General features: G+C 42.9%; 4 protein-coding genes across 4 annotated transcripts; 1 reads left to right on the top strand and 3 right to left on the bottom strand.

Moving 5' to 3' along the window:
- Window positions 1–4,372: 4,372 nt before the first annotated feature.
- Window positions 4,373–5,103, top strand: EAE98_006104 (uncharacterized protein; the record flags this gene model as incomplete). The annotated part of the gene is made up of 2 exons (XM_038953726.1): window positions 4,373–4,485; window positions 4,542–5,103. 2 exons carry the CDS (start codon window positions 4,373–4,375, stop codon window positions 5,101–5,103), a joined length of 675 nt encoding a protein of 224 aa, XP_038810121.1.
- Window positions 5,104–5,464: 361 nt separating this feature from the next.
- On the bottom strand, window positions 5,465–7,334 carry EAE98_006105 (uncharacterized protein; the record flags this gene model as incomplete). Its single annotated transcript, XM_038953727.1, has 3 exons — window positions 5,465–5,665; window positions 5,729–6,862; window positions 6,915–7,334. The coding sequence occupies 3 exons, from the start codon at window positions 7,332–7,334 to the stop codon at window positions 5,465–5,467; spliced, it is 1,755 nt and encodes a 584-aa protein (XP_038810122.1).
- A 610-nt stretch (window positions 7,335–7,944) lies between these two features.
- Window positions 7,945–10,531, bottom strand: EAE98_006106 (uncharacterized protein). The gene is made up of 7 exons (XM_038953728.1): window positions 9,939–10,531; window positions 9,666–9,881; window positions 9,354–9,615; window positions 9,037–9,306; window positions 8,668–8,990; window positions 8,369–8,599; window positions 7,945–8,280 (listed from the first exon to the last, which is right to left on the bottom strand). The coding sequence occupies exons 1-7, from the start codon at window positions 10,138–10,140 to the stop codon at window positions 8,189–8,191; spliced, it is 1,596 nt and encodes a 531-aa protein (XP_038810123.1). The 5' UTR covers window positions 10,141–10,531; the 3' UTR covers window positions 7,945–8,188.
- A 3,389-nt stretch (window positions 10,532–13,920) lies between these two features.
- On the bottom strand, window positions 13,921–15,521 carry EAE98_006107 (uncharacterized protein; the record flags this gene model as incomplete). The annotated part of the gene is made up of 2 exons (XM_038953729.1): window positions 13,921–15,258; window positions 15,501–15,521. 2 exons carry the CDS (start codon window positions 15,519–15,521, stop codon window positions 13,921–13,923), a joined length of 1,359 nt encoding a protein of 452 aa, XP_038810124.1.
- Window positions 15,522–15,646: the final 125 nt, after the last annotated feature.

Below are 15,646 nucleotides of genomic sequence, written 5' to 3' on the forward strand. Positions count from 1 at the left end.
ACGGGTGGGGATCAGCACTGCGGCTTTGCAAGGGGGGAAAAGGGAAATGTAAAAAGATTGTGATGTAGGGTAGAGTGGACAGGGTAGTGAAGTGGGAGTAGCGCGGTTTTTCTAGGAACCGAGGGCCATTTTCAACTACCACCTCCGAGTGGTTTAATCTATAATTCGACTAATCAGAAATTATTCACTGTCTGCAGAGGAAGCACAACGCAGCCTTCCATGCAGGAATCTTTGCTTCTTTCAATTACTTTCCACATAGTCAATAGCAACATCAACGATATTCTTAGTTGGTTGTGCTCGTGAAAATCTTGGCTTAAGAACGAAGATTGGAGGAATTTTGAATTGGCTTTTGCATTGGTTCTTGGTCCGAATGCTTAATTTTAGGATTCTGCTTCATCTTGGCCCACTTTGATATACCTGATTTTCGTGAAGAGATATGAGATCGAGAGCTTCATATGAATAAGCTTAATATGTCTCAATCCACAATCAATCCACTGAAGCATGTCCGTTCATTTTCTGTGCCGTGGAGGTTGATCTGAAAGCCGGGGGGATATTTCGCCATTGCGGAAGCTATCTCGAGAAGTGCCAGCAGACCCCATACAACAACCGGGTTCTAAATTATGATTAGTTTTAACAGGCTCTATATATCTTGGACCGTCATGAAATCCCATGTCCCATTTTACTAGCATCATTTCCCATAATAGTTATTGGACGAGAGGAGTTTAAAAATGATAGGTACAGATATGGCTTAAAACAGAGTGTAGGAATTTCGGAGATGAGAAGTAACAGGTAACTGTCGACAAGCCACTGGCGTCAAGCAACCACTAAAATGCAGTATCGGTGGGGAGGCAAACGATGATTCTATTTCTCCCCTGATTGTTCGGTACTGCCGTGCACATGCCTGAATTAGTAGCCCGGCCGTTGACAATGTTTAGCTCGCCTTGGCCCTGTTTTACTTGTGCAAAACATCAAGAAAGCGTTCATATCCCGTGTTGCAATACTAAAGTTGCGTTATGACGAGATTGTTGATGTGACAATGCAAGGCATAGTTAGGACTTTTACCCAGGACATTGAAATGATGAAGGGCGATGGAAAGGAAATTGCTGTAATTCGACTCTTTGATCCCAGTCTGACGCAATGTGCGATCAAGGCACAAAGCGTCTGATTACATCCGGTAAGATTGCTAATAGATAAGAAGCACTATACTATTTGCATTTGAATGCAGGAGAGGGTAGTACTGACCGTACCTAATGAGGGGTATTGTATGTATTTTCATGTCTGAGCTGTCCATGAAGAACTAACTTCATCATGGGTCTTAATGAGGTTGGGTAGCAAACTAGTATACGATTGGTTACTTGCCTGCAGAGCTCAAGCTCGTTTATATTCTGCAGCTAATAAAGCGCGAAAGACGCAAAACTGTAAGAAATGAGAGAAGAGCTACTGGTAAGGTGCGGATAGGATTCATTCGAGTCTCGTAGAAAAAAATCTACTTCATCCTTCTGTATGGCAGTTGGATATTTCTTTCATCATATTTTTCGATTGGACTAAGCAAGAAACACCCACAAAATGATATCAAGTCTTCCGAGCCACTCATATCAATCATACTCCATATTGTATCAATTTGTATGCATCTGGCCGTCGACTAGCCTTCATTATGGGCCATTTTGCACTAGGATCCCCCTCATGATCTTCATTCCGCTTTCACAAACCTCTGGATGAATGCTAAAGACTGGATGATAAGAATAGTAATGATTCTGACAAACAGAATCATTGTTATTACATACACTGTGATACGCATGACCATTGATTAAGGGTCCAATCTAGACAATTGCAGATCTGTTGAATCTATACGGCTGGACCTCAAATCAAAGTAAAATCCTTGATGATCATCAACGAAATTCACAAGAGGGGTGTAGTATTTCCGTATGATTCCCGTATATGTTACTGCAAGACAAGTTAGACAATCGCTGCATGAAATAAAATGAATCTTTGGCGGCTCCCCCAAAGGTTGATTCGGCAAATCACAAACCGAGCACCGCAACCAAGCCGATCAATCCTTGTAAAGCCTCTCTTCAACAAGATTTGATTGCACTCCCTAGAGTGGATACGAGCTAGAAGCTTTCGAAGACGCATAGAAGGAATTGGCGCCACGATGGAACTCCCCGAAGAACGATACAAAGCAATATTATATCACAAACATATAACCTTAACATACAGCTCTCCTCCAGCGCTCTTCCAATCGGTTCACCTATATGCTTTAGCAAATCCGTGCCTACATGATATCTTTAATCCTTCCAATTGCAGGCTTTAGATGCCTCGGTGTGGCTTCTCAACTCCGGTGGAAGTGGATCAGGGGGGATAGATAGATCCCTGTTAATCCCTCAGAGGTTACAACTTTGCCGGTCGTTTCCTTCATCTTGATCGCGAGTCAGTATCTCATCAAAAGCAGGGCGATATCCAGCTACTTTTCCTCATTTTTCAGACCAGTCTGATCCGGATGTATGTACAATTTTATAATTTACGAGGGTTTGCTAGCCTCGAGCTGTCTCAGGTACAAGTCAAAAAGTTCAAAGATGCCTTCCAGCGATCAGCCGAAGTAACGAGCTAATTCTTCTTGAAGTCAAATTTGGACAACTTTTGGTTCACAAGCATATGTGTTTTTAGAAATATCAGCAAGGTTAGTTGTTTAAACTTTACGGGAATCATGGTGGCTCGGTGGTTCAGCACAATAATGACAGTAAACATTAACGGAGTACATATTGGTAAGGGAGCTAACGAAACAACAAGGAAATCATGACAACGGGCGATTAACAATAGAATTTAAGACCTAGTTGTGAGAAAGTCTAATAGAACTTTCAAGGTCTGTCAAATTTTGGGTTATTTGGCGTCCTATCTAGCACGCAGCAATGTTATCAAGATTGGTAATATCTCCGATACGCCATCGTTCGTGATGTCTCGGATATGCCAAGTTGACCTATCTCATTTACCCGCACCACAAGGTGGACCAGCCCACCATCTCAATTCCTCAGTAGATTGACGGACTTGGCCTAAAGTTGCTCTACCGACATCAATGAATGATCAATGGATGGTTAACGATGCGAATCATATGATACAACAGCCTTCTTTATGATTTTTTGCGCGGCTATTTTGAAGAAGTCATAGATGCAGTCTGTAGGGGATCAAGAAGAATTAACGGGAACTGAATCCTACCGCTAGCCTCTCATCGCGCTGTCCGTTGCCGAACTTCGCCGCCTACTCCGAAATCCTTTCGCACTTAATATTTTGCTGCTGATTGGTCTAGATATTTCTTTACTGCTCAAGTCACTTGTCAAGCGAGAAATCTACAGACTGTGATGGAACGTTACACCAGCTGCGTTGGGATTGGCTGTTGATCCTTTTAGGACTTCGCCTCTTCATCCTCCTCCACTGACAAATCAATATTCAAAGGCAAAGGCTGAAAAGAAGAGAATAGGAAAGATGAGGTAGATCGTGAAGAGAGTAAGACAACTTTGTGGGGGTACGAAGTGCACAGCATTTTGCCCATGCTCCGTGTAGCAAAGCAAAATAGATTTCTTCAGCATTCATACCTAATCGTCCTCGATTTCGGATATTACCATCGGTATAGAAATAGTGACATGTTGTCAAATATCCGATGAATTTATCCGATGAACAACCAACCAAGTCCATATATATCCCAGAATTTTATATTCACACCATGCTGAAAGGTACGATTCTGACGGATATGAAGCCCGGAGAAAATACCATTCTCGTTTAGATAGGTGCACCTCCATAGATTAGCATTGGATCACTGTTTGTTTGACAACAATACTTTAGATAAGTATCTAGTACCTAAGTCGTGGGGATTGGGGGAGTGGGGGTTCTTCCGTGTTAACTTTTGACATCTCCGGAGACGTTATTGGACACGCGGAAGCAATATACATTTGTACTGTTCTAGTTCAATCAGCTAGACAGGCACAACTGGAGGTATGTAAGGCCCACTTGGGATGAAGACATTCACATATGTGATGAGAGTTGCTTAATCGCAATGCAAGTATATATTAAGACACTGCTTAAGTCTCTCGCTTCCATGATTAGATCGAGATGATGAAGATATACATGAGACGACTAAAAAAAGGCTGTTCGGGGCCGAGGTCGATTCTACAAGAGGAAGAGAGTCACGCGACTGGATCACGGGATCTGAAATGTTAAAATGGATCATCTGAATCATGTGATGATAAGCTCGCTGATAAGGCTAGCTTCGAATTTTTCAAATTCAATGTGAAGATTTTCGAAGTTAGAGTTTGAGAGGTAACAATACATTATCAAAACAATCTTATTCCACCACCTCATATATCATCTGCAATCATAGAAAATGGGTCGCGAACTCCAAAAGAAGAAGAACAGATCTGGAAACAATAAGATCAAGCACAAGCCAAAGTCTAAGCGTATCAATCCTTTAGGCAATGCAATCGTCGCTGCAAACTGGTAAGTTTGCTACACAGCTTTGTATGTTTCCAATTAATCCTAATCACTTATCGCAGGAGACAAGATGAAACTCTTACACAAAATTACCGCCGCCTTGGCTTAACTAGTCGTCTCAATACCGTTACCGGTGGTATCGAGAAGAAGACTGCGGGATCCGAATCAAAAACCTCCACTGCGAACAAGCTCGCCATCTCGAATGCAATTCCAAAGAACTTTGCACCAACTGAAGCGCGAGTCGAGAGAGATCCAGAGACTGGAAAGATTATCAGGGTCATTCACGATGAGAAGAAATCAAATCCATTGAACGATATTCTGAACTCGGATGACGAGGATGGAGAAGGTTTCGAAGGTTTCGGTAATGAGGAGGGTTCCGCATCCAAAAACGAGATTGTAAAGATGTTGGAGGAACAAGCTTCAAGAGCAGGCGAGAAGAGGGAGAGACAACAGAGTGAGAGGGAGAAAGAATGGATTGAGAAGTTGGTCAAGAGATGGGGAGAGAACTACGGAGCCATGGTCAGGGACAGAAGATTGAATCCCATGCAACAAACGGAATCGGACATCAGAAGACGAGTACAAAAGTGGAAGGATGCTGGCGGTGTTGTTACTACCGAAGCATGAGGTTCTCTCTGGATGTTCGATGATGCATATCAGAATGGTGTCTGGCGTTTTGTGGGGGCTATAACTACGAAGAGGGTTAATAAAAGTCATATCAAATTCAAAGGGCCAGTTCTCTTGAAGTCAAGAACTGCGCAAATTTTTCATCCATTATATTTCCCAAATTTGTGATATTCTCCACATAGCATGATGTGCGGCTGTTTAATTGTCAATCCTAATTGGGAAAGGCAGCTTTCCATTGCCGCAGAAGAGGCTTCTGGGCGCCAATAGCCAAGAAGTCAAGGTCATGAGTACGCCAAGTATATTCACAACATCAAAGAATTCAAAGCATTTCTGATCATTAAAAACATCATTTCCCGGCACCTTAATCCTGCGCTTGGATAGGGAGCACTCTATATCCGAAACTGGACAATGTCCGTTTCCAAAACTTCCTTCTACATAACTCCAACATTCCAAATGCAAATCCTGCAAGCGCTATTACTTCTAATACAAACCTTGATGGTATCAATGGCTTTGCAGCCTCTTCTTCTTCCTCTTTTATTTCCTCTGTCTCGGGTAGATCGATCTGTTGAATCGTTAGTTGGGACATCTCAACGAGTCGATGGGAGTCAGTAAGAGAATAACATACCGTATCTTTACAGTCTGTTCCAGTAGCCCAAATCTCACTAGTCTCCAGCTTTACACCCTCGCCATCAATAGCGATAACTCTCACCCAACACCAAGCTTTTCTCTGAAACAAGATTTTAGTCTCAAACCCGCTCTTCTGAACTTCAGCTACCATGTGAAATTCCTCTTCGCCTCCTTCTCCCCTGCCAGCCTTCGCTCCCTCCAGAACCCATGCTCTAACCTCCGTAGCCCCATTCCAACTAACATACACGTTGTTCTGCACCACCTTCACATCCGGCACTGTATCGGGCCTGCCAATCCATGCATGTTTCAACACCTTATATGTCTGCACCGCTCCTGTATTGAATGTCTTTTGAGATCCAATATGAACATCACAGAGAACTTCTCCTTCAGAACTGTACTCAGTCCAAGCAGCGTTGTACCCATATCCAACCATTACATTTCCATTTTCGAGTACTTGCATATTACCTTGGCTAGCACTTAAGATTTTTCTCGGATTCACATATTCGCGTATGATTTCCGCAGTCATGGCTTCAAGATCGAGGGATACATGAATAGCACGAGAGCTCTCAACTTGTGGTCTCAATCCATAACGTGCCCCGTTGTCGAATAAGGTAATTCCCTTACGATCTGTAGTCCAATGGGCATCATGTTGCCAGCTGAATGCTGTAGCTTTCCCATCTGACAAATCCTTGAAACTATTCCTTTTTCCTCCAAGCTCCCAAAGAATCTCACCCGTCTTCCCATCAATATAAGACACGGATTGATAATATCTTGAACTGATCAGGTAATTTCCCAATCCATCTTTGTCAACACTATTGATGTGAAAGAAATCGTACCCATGGCTACTTCTCAATCCCGCACTCCCTGCTGGAAAATAGGAGTCTTCGGTGTTGAAATGTTCGGATGCGTGCCATTCGAATATAATCTCGTTGGTTTCTATATTAATTTCTTGGATTACGGAATCCCAAACCCAGCCTTTACGGAAGCGGCGACGATATTGGATGTCCATTTCTTTGAGAATGTATTGGGTTACTAGAGCGGTTCCTTCAGGTGTTATGTGGAATTCGTGGAGGTCTCCTAAGGCGTTGTTGCCAGCTGTTAGACGGTAGGCTTCTTTGTATTGGGAATCTAGCTGGATGAGATAGTTAGTATAGATCACATGTCTACACATCTGAGAAAAATACCAAGATATAAACTCCCTCCCCATGTCCCCCCACCGAATCATCACCCTGCCAAAACGTCAAATAATCCACGTCTTTGTATCTCTGTACATTTAGCCCAAATGTTTCTCCATACGATGCATTCATCCAAACGAGATTTCCTTGGTGGTCATGGATCATAGGGCTTTGTCCCGTGATATGCACTTTATCACCTCTGAGAGATATCATCGTATATAATCCATCATCACATCTCGGATCATGTTGGAGGATATTCAGACGAGGAGAGATCAAGTCTGGGCGTGTCGTATAAGTGCGATTCGGATAGGCACCATAATCTCCAGCGTCAAATTCTGTAGATCGAATGTAAGGGAAGGTTTCTGGAGTCGCGTTGATGAGACGCCCAAAGAGGATGGGGATAAGGTATGTGAATTGTATTCCCCGCATTAGGTGATTTGGGAGTTTGATTATGGAAAGAGGGGTATCGAATATGAAATAGCTGAACAGAAGGGTATCAAAAGGCGCTGCGTACTCAAAACAAAAGATAATTTTCAGGGGAAAAGGGGTTGAAAATCACAAAGAAAAAATTAAGAATTTGAAACGGGAAAAGACGCAAATGCAATAAATAACATCTACTAGAAAAGGAAAAGCACTCTTCGAAACCTCATATCGACTTTACTCTCACATATCAAAGACACAAAGACTCAGAGAATGAGCCTACCCACAGTACAAACCGAAAGCATACATCCTCTTCTCCTTACGACGCGGCTGACGTTCTAGAGATAGCAAACCAATGTGATCCATATGGTATCCATTCAAGACCGCCAAGCACAAATCATGATTTCTGAATAGGTGTCAAGCTTTTGGAAATTTTCCTATAGTGGATATGTATGTAGATGGAAATGGGGAACTTTGGTCATTTAAGATTAACGCGCGGCGAACGTGCACGTATTGTGGGGATCTTTGCGTGTAAGGACGCGCCAGCGAGATGGAGGTTGTTTGGAGATTATTATTGATAAGGTATTGACATTTCACGATTTCAAGATGTGAAGCTTAATTTTTTGATTTTGAAGAAAATTCTTAGTTGTGGTTCGATTTCTACCTGTACTGAAGATGTATACAATCAGATAAATAGCTGAAGGAACCAGAAACAAATGTTGAAAAATAGGGGTTTGTTGAAGTACAAACAACAAAAGAAATATGAAGTATCAGAAATTTCTTTTCAGCTGAATCATGCAGTATGTACGAATGCGATCTTGTTCCGTTTCCGCACAATTGGGTGCGGGATATCAGCCTCAGTTTTATGCAGTCCTTGCTTCTTCACAGTGGTTAAAATGTATGGTTTTCTCCACAGCCACAGCAGCTTTCTCTGCCAATGCATTGTCTTCAAATACTATTCCCAAGATCTCCAGTTAGTGGTGCTCAATTGGATTCGCAAGTTGATATACGAATTCCACGAAACCAAAGACACAAACACTTACGAAAAGCAAGTTCTTCCAACGTGCGTCCCTGAGTCTCAGGATAAAAGAAATATATCACGATTATCTCAATACAAATGGTTACACAATACATAATAAGATATTTCCAGCCGATATTGCCCATACCGATGGGGTTTACGTAGGTGGTGAAGAAATTAGCGGCTCGGACGAAAAATTGTTCGATGGAGATGCCACGAGAACGGTCCGCGTAGGGGAAGAGTTCTACTAGATAGGCTGTGGGGTTTTAGTATGGTTTGTGGGTTTGGATCTCGGCATTTGATAGGTCAGAGGATGGTACCTACTATACGCAAGTGCATTGTTCCCAATATTATAACAAGGCGAGTAGAGAAATATAAAGAATAGTGTGGTGATGGCAGCAGCTTTGTTGGGCCGATTGGTATCATATGCTAGCATAGCTCGTTGCATACTGATTGTCCATGCTATATACACGAAGAACATACTACAAGCACAGAGTAAAAACATAGTGCGGCGCTTATACCTTGGTACTATGAGGGCAGTTAAGGTTCCTGTGAAGAAAGACCAAGCTGTCGATCCGAGATTAATCATGGTTTTAGTGTTGGTATCCGTGTAACCTATCATGGCAAGGATCTTGGAAAGGTAGAATCTGGGTTTGTTAAATCATGAGATGAGCGAATGAATAGGGCACTCACGAAATCAAAGTATTGCCAGACCATTGTGTGAAGACTCCCATAGCAGAAGCGAGAAATACCCGGCGTCTCATTCCAGGAGTACTCAACATGGACATCCAAGATCGTTTAGAAGCTTCTACTTCTAGTTTGATCGTTGTTTCAATCTGAGTCATTTCAGCACGAACGAATACCGAATCACGATTTCCTTCTGCATGATACTTGACCAAGATATCGAATGCTTCGTCTCGTCTGTCCTTGCTAATAAGGTACCGAGGACTTTCCGGCAGGAAGCTTTGTCTGTTGTTAGGAGTATCTTGGTAAATTCAAGATATACTTACAAGACGAAGATGATCTGAATAAGTGAGGGACAGGCTTGAAGAAGAGATGGTATTCTCCATCCCCAATCTGTATTGATGGTTGCAGTGCGAACGGTAATACCGGAGGCAACTAAAGATCCTACAAACCAAGATGCATTGAAGAGAGAAGTCATAACTGGCCTTTCTTTCGGGTATGCTAATTCACCAAGCATGGCTGATCCGGAGACAATTGCGAAGACAATACCAAATCCAAGAAACATTCTGGCAACGATGTACATCGCAGCTGTTTCAAGGTGAGTGTATACCCAATCAGAGGTGTTCAGATGGCCATACCATTGATGGAGAAGCCCTGAAGAAATGACCCAACGACCATCACAATAGACCCAAACATTATGGACCACCTACGCCCAAAACGTTGAGCAAGCATTGGTACGAACGGCACCGACAAAATAGCACCTAAGCTGTATGCCGCAGCCACAATGCCCAAAAGCTCTGCCTTCAGAGCATACGTCGAATTCCCAGCCCCGTCAATCGTCGGCTCACCAAAGTCTGTATTTCATCATCAATATTCCTCCGACCAATAAACTTACTAAACACTAAACTCACATTTATTCCAAGAAGGAATAAACGGCAATCCATTGATCATCTGAGAGTCGAACCCCGACGTCATCTCAATCCCCATACATGTTGGATATAGCAAAAGATACAAGATTCTTAAATTCCTTTTTCTCCACCAAGCCACCTTATCCTCATCAACAATCCTGGTGAGAACGGGATCTGCTTCATGACCTAGATTGACTAGACCCATTTTCAACCCTGTTTTCAAACCCGATCCCTAAAAATCTTCGAACTATTGAAGAATATTGACGCCCAAAGATATTTTATTCCAGAACGTTCTTTGGGTTCGGCGTTGAAGTGAATTGAGGAAGGTGGTATGGTATTCAATAACTAGACGCGGAGGAAACTAAACGAAAGTTGAATGCGTCCGATCGTGCAGATATAGCTTTTCAATATCCACATGAATGATTTCAGGGGGCTTTTGACCCCGCGCTGACTGCACACTTAGCGCCTTGGTCGGCATCTTCCTGTTGTACAAATAATGTAGCCAAGACGGTGTCAGGACCGAAAATCTCCAAGTGCCTGGATAAATAGGTTCGTGGGGGTCATGCGACCGGTATTTGGAATTTATAGAATGCATTCTACAAAAAGGTTGTTAATATGTGCAGGTAAAGCGGATTTTAGGAGACTTTTCCACAATCAGAATCTTATTTCTTGTCTCCTTCCATATCCAAGAAGAAAGCCGGAGTTCCTGCAGCGACTTTATGCGCTGTGGAGAGCTAATGCATGTCAATTTGGGGGTGGAGATCTTCTAGAAGATGAGCTTCCTTCCGTTTCACTGCATATGTATGCACGGAACTGAAGATGTAGGGTTCGATTCAGGAAATATTACTCTTTCTCCGAGACTCCAGCTTCAAATACCGGGCTAATTCATCGTGAAAAGAAGGATGTACAACGGCAAGCATGCTCATATCTTTCGAAATGATCTAGAAGTGACCCCCATCGTGTTTCGGCGGGTCCCGATTCTCTTTCCAAAGTCCAAGGCAAAATTCCAGATTCCAAACAGGGTTTGACGGCATCCAGAACGTTTTCCAAGTTCTCTCGAGTAGATTTTGAATCGCCAGGCTAGTAAAATTGGGCTATTTGTTACACAAGTCCACAGAATGCAACTCATCTCCATTCAATTTTTCAAAATTGATTTTTCACGTAGTTGAATTCTAGTGACCTCATACCTCAAAATACCTGTTTCAATGGTCTCCATTCACACAGAATTGTGTATAATCTATACAAATTATGTTACTTTATGCTGGGTATGTGACTTCCGAACCCTGAATTCTGGACCCTGTCAAGATCTGTTCGGTCTACGAAACTGCAGAAAGGCAAGTAGTATGACTTCCAGTCCACTTTGTAGTTATGGCGATCTTCGCGAAAAGACAGAATGTCCTTTTCATGATTGAAAAATATCATTGGACGAGCTGTGATATTTACAATAGTCGAATGGATCAAGCCAAAAGTAAGCTCGTGCCTCTTCAAGACGAGGCTTCGTGAACAGGAGCAAATACGGAGTGCAATAGGAATTGGCGTAGTTAATTTATATATTGTCCAGTGATGCTTGATCCTTTTTCTTTTGGAGCCTGTTGCGAGATAAGGATGTAGAGGAGCGAACATTTGTTGGCCATGCAAAACAACTACTCGATATCCTTCAAGCTCGCGTTCCGATGTGTATATTTGAAGCTCTGAAGGCAATTTGAGAAACTAGTAAAATTTCTAGTTTCACCAAAACCCTCCATGGTAGACTCTCTATGCTCCTAGCTAGCTATATCGAGCTCTAGCATTGGTATGCAACGTAAGCTAGAGCAACTACTCCTTGATAACACCAGGTATAGGATTCAAAAGTATGTAGTCAAGATTTCTTGTGGATGAGATGAGCTCGAGTCTCGCCCTTGTTGACCTTTTACATCGACCTCACTTTGTCAATATTTCCGTGCTTGCTTCAATCGTATCGTAATCAATAACCTAGCTCAAAGATGTGCCATCTAGGACGTGGTAGACCCCCAGAAAAGTATCAGAGAAAGTTATCTTGAGGTTCGTAGTCTGAATATGTATGAAAACATCTCTTAGAGCCCATCTTGTTGCAGATTGGTCTCTTGAACAGCAGTGCTTGTCGGGGGACGGAGCAGCTCAGCAATCAGCCCGAAGGCTTTCCTGCAACCACCACATTGATGGCTATCCCTACTTTCACCATCTCGTAGCTTCTGAACGCATGGCAATCCTGCAAGACCTTCGTTCGCGATACCTCCCCAGCATTGATGCGTAGACCTCTGCACCAGCTACATCTCTTCCATATATGCCATTATTTCGCGAGTGATTGGAGACTTTGCAAGCTTCGCGATAGATTCATCGGAGTTGACTGCCCAAAATGCCGTGTGAATTTCAAATACCCGATGCACTGCACTCACCCTCATTGCCATATTTGAGTGTCGATATGTTTCATAGACTAGGAGGTCGAGTACACTAGGAGGTCGAATCTACTAGTGGTTCCGCGGTCGAGGAAATCCGCAGATAGCAAAGCATTAAATCGAAAGGCTCGGCTTGTTCGGGGGGCAACTCAGTTTGCTGTCCCAGGAACTTTGAATCAAAGGTGTTGTGCAGTAAGTGTATCAATCTGCAGAGAGCCTCTTAATCGCGGTTGCTCGAATAATCCAGGAAAAGGAGCAAAACAAAGTCATAAGGTGTTGTTCGCATCTCAGTCTAATTGACTAGCTAGATGCCGATCTTGGGGGTCCATTAGCTCAGAGCTTGGAATGTCGACTGAAATGATTACGTAAGATGGATCATTCCCGCACTTCTTCCTCACATTATCCGACGACTCCCCATTACCAAGACCATGCAACTCAAGTGAGGACTAATCTTCATACGCTGTTCAATTCTACTCGCAGAATAGGGATTTCTTCGTGTGGATTATCGTAGACTTCTGAAACAACAGGTAATTCTGATTACAATGTGGTAGATTGTAATCCCCGAGAGCCCACTTAGACCTGCTCCATGAGATGAACGCGTTGGTAAAATATATCTCAAATTGATATCTGACCATGGTAGATTCGAGGGATTCCAAGATTCCAAGAGTTTTCATTCATTCATATTAAATGCCTTAGCTCGAGAGAATCACGGCACAAGGCAGCTTTCAAGTGGAGGCCTATCAAGACAGTATCGTCTGCCCAGAGTTGTAAATTACGGCTGATATTGAGGCTAAAGCTAAACATACAGCCTACAAATATCTGCCCATGAATGAATCGTGTCTATGATAGCGGGGGCTAATTTGATTATGGTAGACTACTACCGATGTTGTGATTCAGTAGATTCAGCTGGACTTCGACTTGTTGGATCCGACCGGATAAAAGTCAATCTGCTCTCAAGACCTTGTACCAGCTCTTTCAAGTATACAAAACCTGTTTCCTTGATACGCGTGAATCTATATAAGATCTGTTCCTTCTGCATGTTTGAGCTCTAGCTATTGAATCATTCGAAAGAGGCAACAAATACTTCGATGATAGTGCTTGTGGTGTTATGTTTAAGTCACGTCGATACTTTACATTCAATCACAAGTAAAGATTCCATTTGAAGACGAGATATTCAACCATCATTTATCATGAGTTATTCGTCGCAGAAATAAAACATAGGTAGTGAAAGTTCACTACCTTGGTGAGAAACAACTCCCAGACCACGCCCCGAAACCCCGTTAATATACACTCAAGATAACAGAAAATGCAGATATCCTTCCTTGGATCTCCCATAAATAAACGCGCAATCATTTTTGATTCTGTACTTCCTTCCCTTAAGTCAAGACAAGAGCCACTTCAGTGCCTAAGCATCTTCTGCCATGCTAAACCTTCATCTCACATCTCATAACACACAATCTATTTTGGCATACTCCCCTTCTCACAATTTTTCCACCCTAAATTCTCAGAATCTCAACCTTCAAATCACAGAATTCGGTCCAATCTTTCCACCCCGAACAAGACTTTTTCGATCACACCTTCTCACTCCAATCTCCATCAGCTGCCTCGCCACCATAAAAAAAGAATAGAAGTAAATTCGCGATCAGCACGGGCATAAAACGTAAGACAAAAATTATACCCAATAGCCACGCCAAAGCCACAAAGACTTCACACAAGGTATCCCAAAAGCTCTCTTCTGGTTCGGACTTCGACGGTGGATTGGGACATGACTTGTCGGGATTCTGTAATGCCTGACGATTGTTGACACCTCCAGTAGTGAGATATGGCTCGTCAACAGGCATAAACTCTTCGGTACCATGAGTAGAAAAAGATGGAGTCAATATAGGAATGCTCATTTCATATGGAGGAACATGTCCACCAATCCCACCATGGCTACGACCTGGATTTCCTTTCTTGCCTGAAAGTATTTTACTCGAAGTCATCCAAACAAGCCAGATGATGGAACCTCCGAACAAAATATATGCACCCAGAACTCTGGGCCTCACATTATGCAAAAAGCCCCGGTAGATTATTTTAAGAGACGTGCGAGACGAGGAGGTCGATCCGGAGCCGGAAACGCCAGAATCGTATTCAGAGCTATCTCCAGAGGAATATTTCTTGGAGGCGAAAGGAAGATCAATGATACCGTTAATGGTATGATACTCATAGAATTCGGTTGGAGCGCTGGATGCAACAACGTGACGAGAAGACCCAGTAGAGGAACGATGTCGCTTTGGGAGGAGTGGTGTTGATTGAGTTTTCTTTTGTATAGGGCGTGATGGAAATGATTCTTCGGGCTTGCGAGTAGCACTAGGTGTTGAGGGTGCTGTGGAGACTTTTGTTGATGCATGCGTGGAAGAGGTATACGATGCGTCAGACGTGTGTACTGGACTTGGGACAGCAGGAGAAGCGATTGGTCCAGAAACAAGTAGGGGCGATTCCGTCTGAGAAACGACACCCTTAATGATAACGGGCTCAGGCGGCGAAACAGCGGTAGTGGGCAAACTCTTTCCCTTGTTTGCGAGAGGACTACTCATTTGTGGTGCAGTTGTTCTAGTCTTAACCTGTGGAGATAGCGGAAGATCACGATCGGGAATGGCAAATTGATTTGTAGCCATTGCCTCAGCGATCTTTTCCCTAACAGTCGAGCCCGAATCCGATGAAGAAATGCTAGGAGCATCTTTATAACGTAAACTCACCTGACCAGCAAGGGCAAAAGCAATCGGGCTCGTGCGAAGCGTTGAGCCAGGACTACTTGGAATCTTTGAGATAAAAGTTCTTCCAGTTCTGTCCTTGTCTTTGTTATCCCCCTTAGGAATCTTCCAAGTCCGTGTTGGAGTCTCGGGAGTCCTACAAGCGGGACAATTACTCTAGGATTTCTCGGGTGAGTTAAATGTAGGTGTACTGGAATTCATCTTGATATGGGGATGTGCACTAGCTGCGACACTTCTTGGTATTTTGGTGAGTTTTCTAGAGTCGCGGAAACCCTTGGAGTCTTCTATGGTGATTAGTCAATTTACTGTAAAGTTTTTGCTGAGATAATAGGGAGAGTGGTAACATGGAAAAAGCAGGATGGAAGATAAAAGAAAGGAATGGTAGAACAGAAATTGACTATACCTTTACTGAAAACCATTCTAATTATTATATTTGTACAATTCTTGATTCTCTGTAAATTTTCCCGACTGAATATATGGATTTGAATATGATTTAAAGTTGAAATTGAAAACCATCTATTAAGATGTTTGTGCATCAAATGAG

Source organism: Botrytis deweyae (genome assembly GCF_014898535.1).
Source record: "Botrytis deweyae strain B1 chromosome Unknown BDEW_012, whole genome shotgun sequence".
NCBI classification, from domain to species: Eukaryota; Fungi; Ascomycota; class Leotiomycetes; order Helotiales; family Sclerotiniaceae; genus Botrytis; species Botrytis deweyae.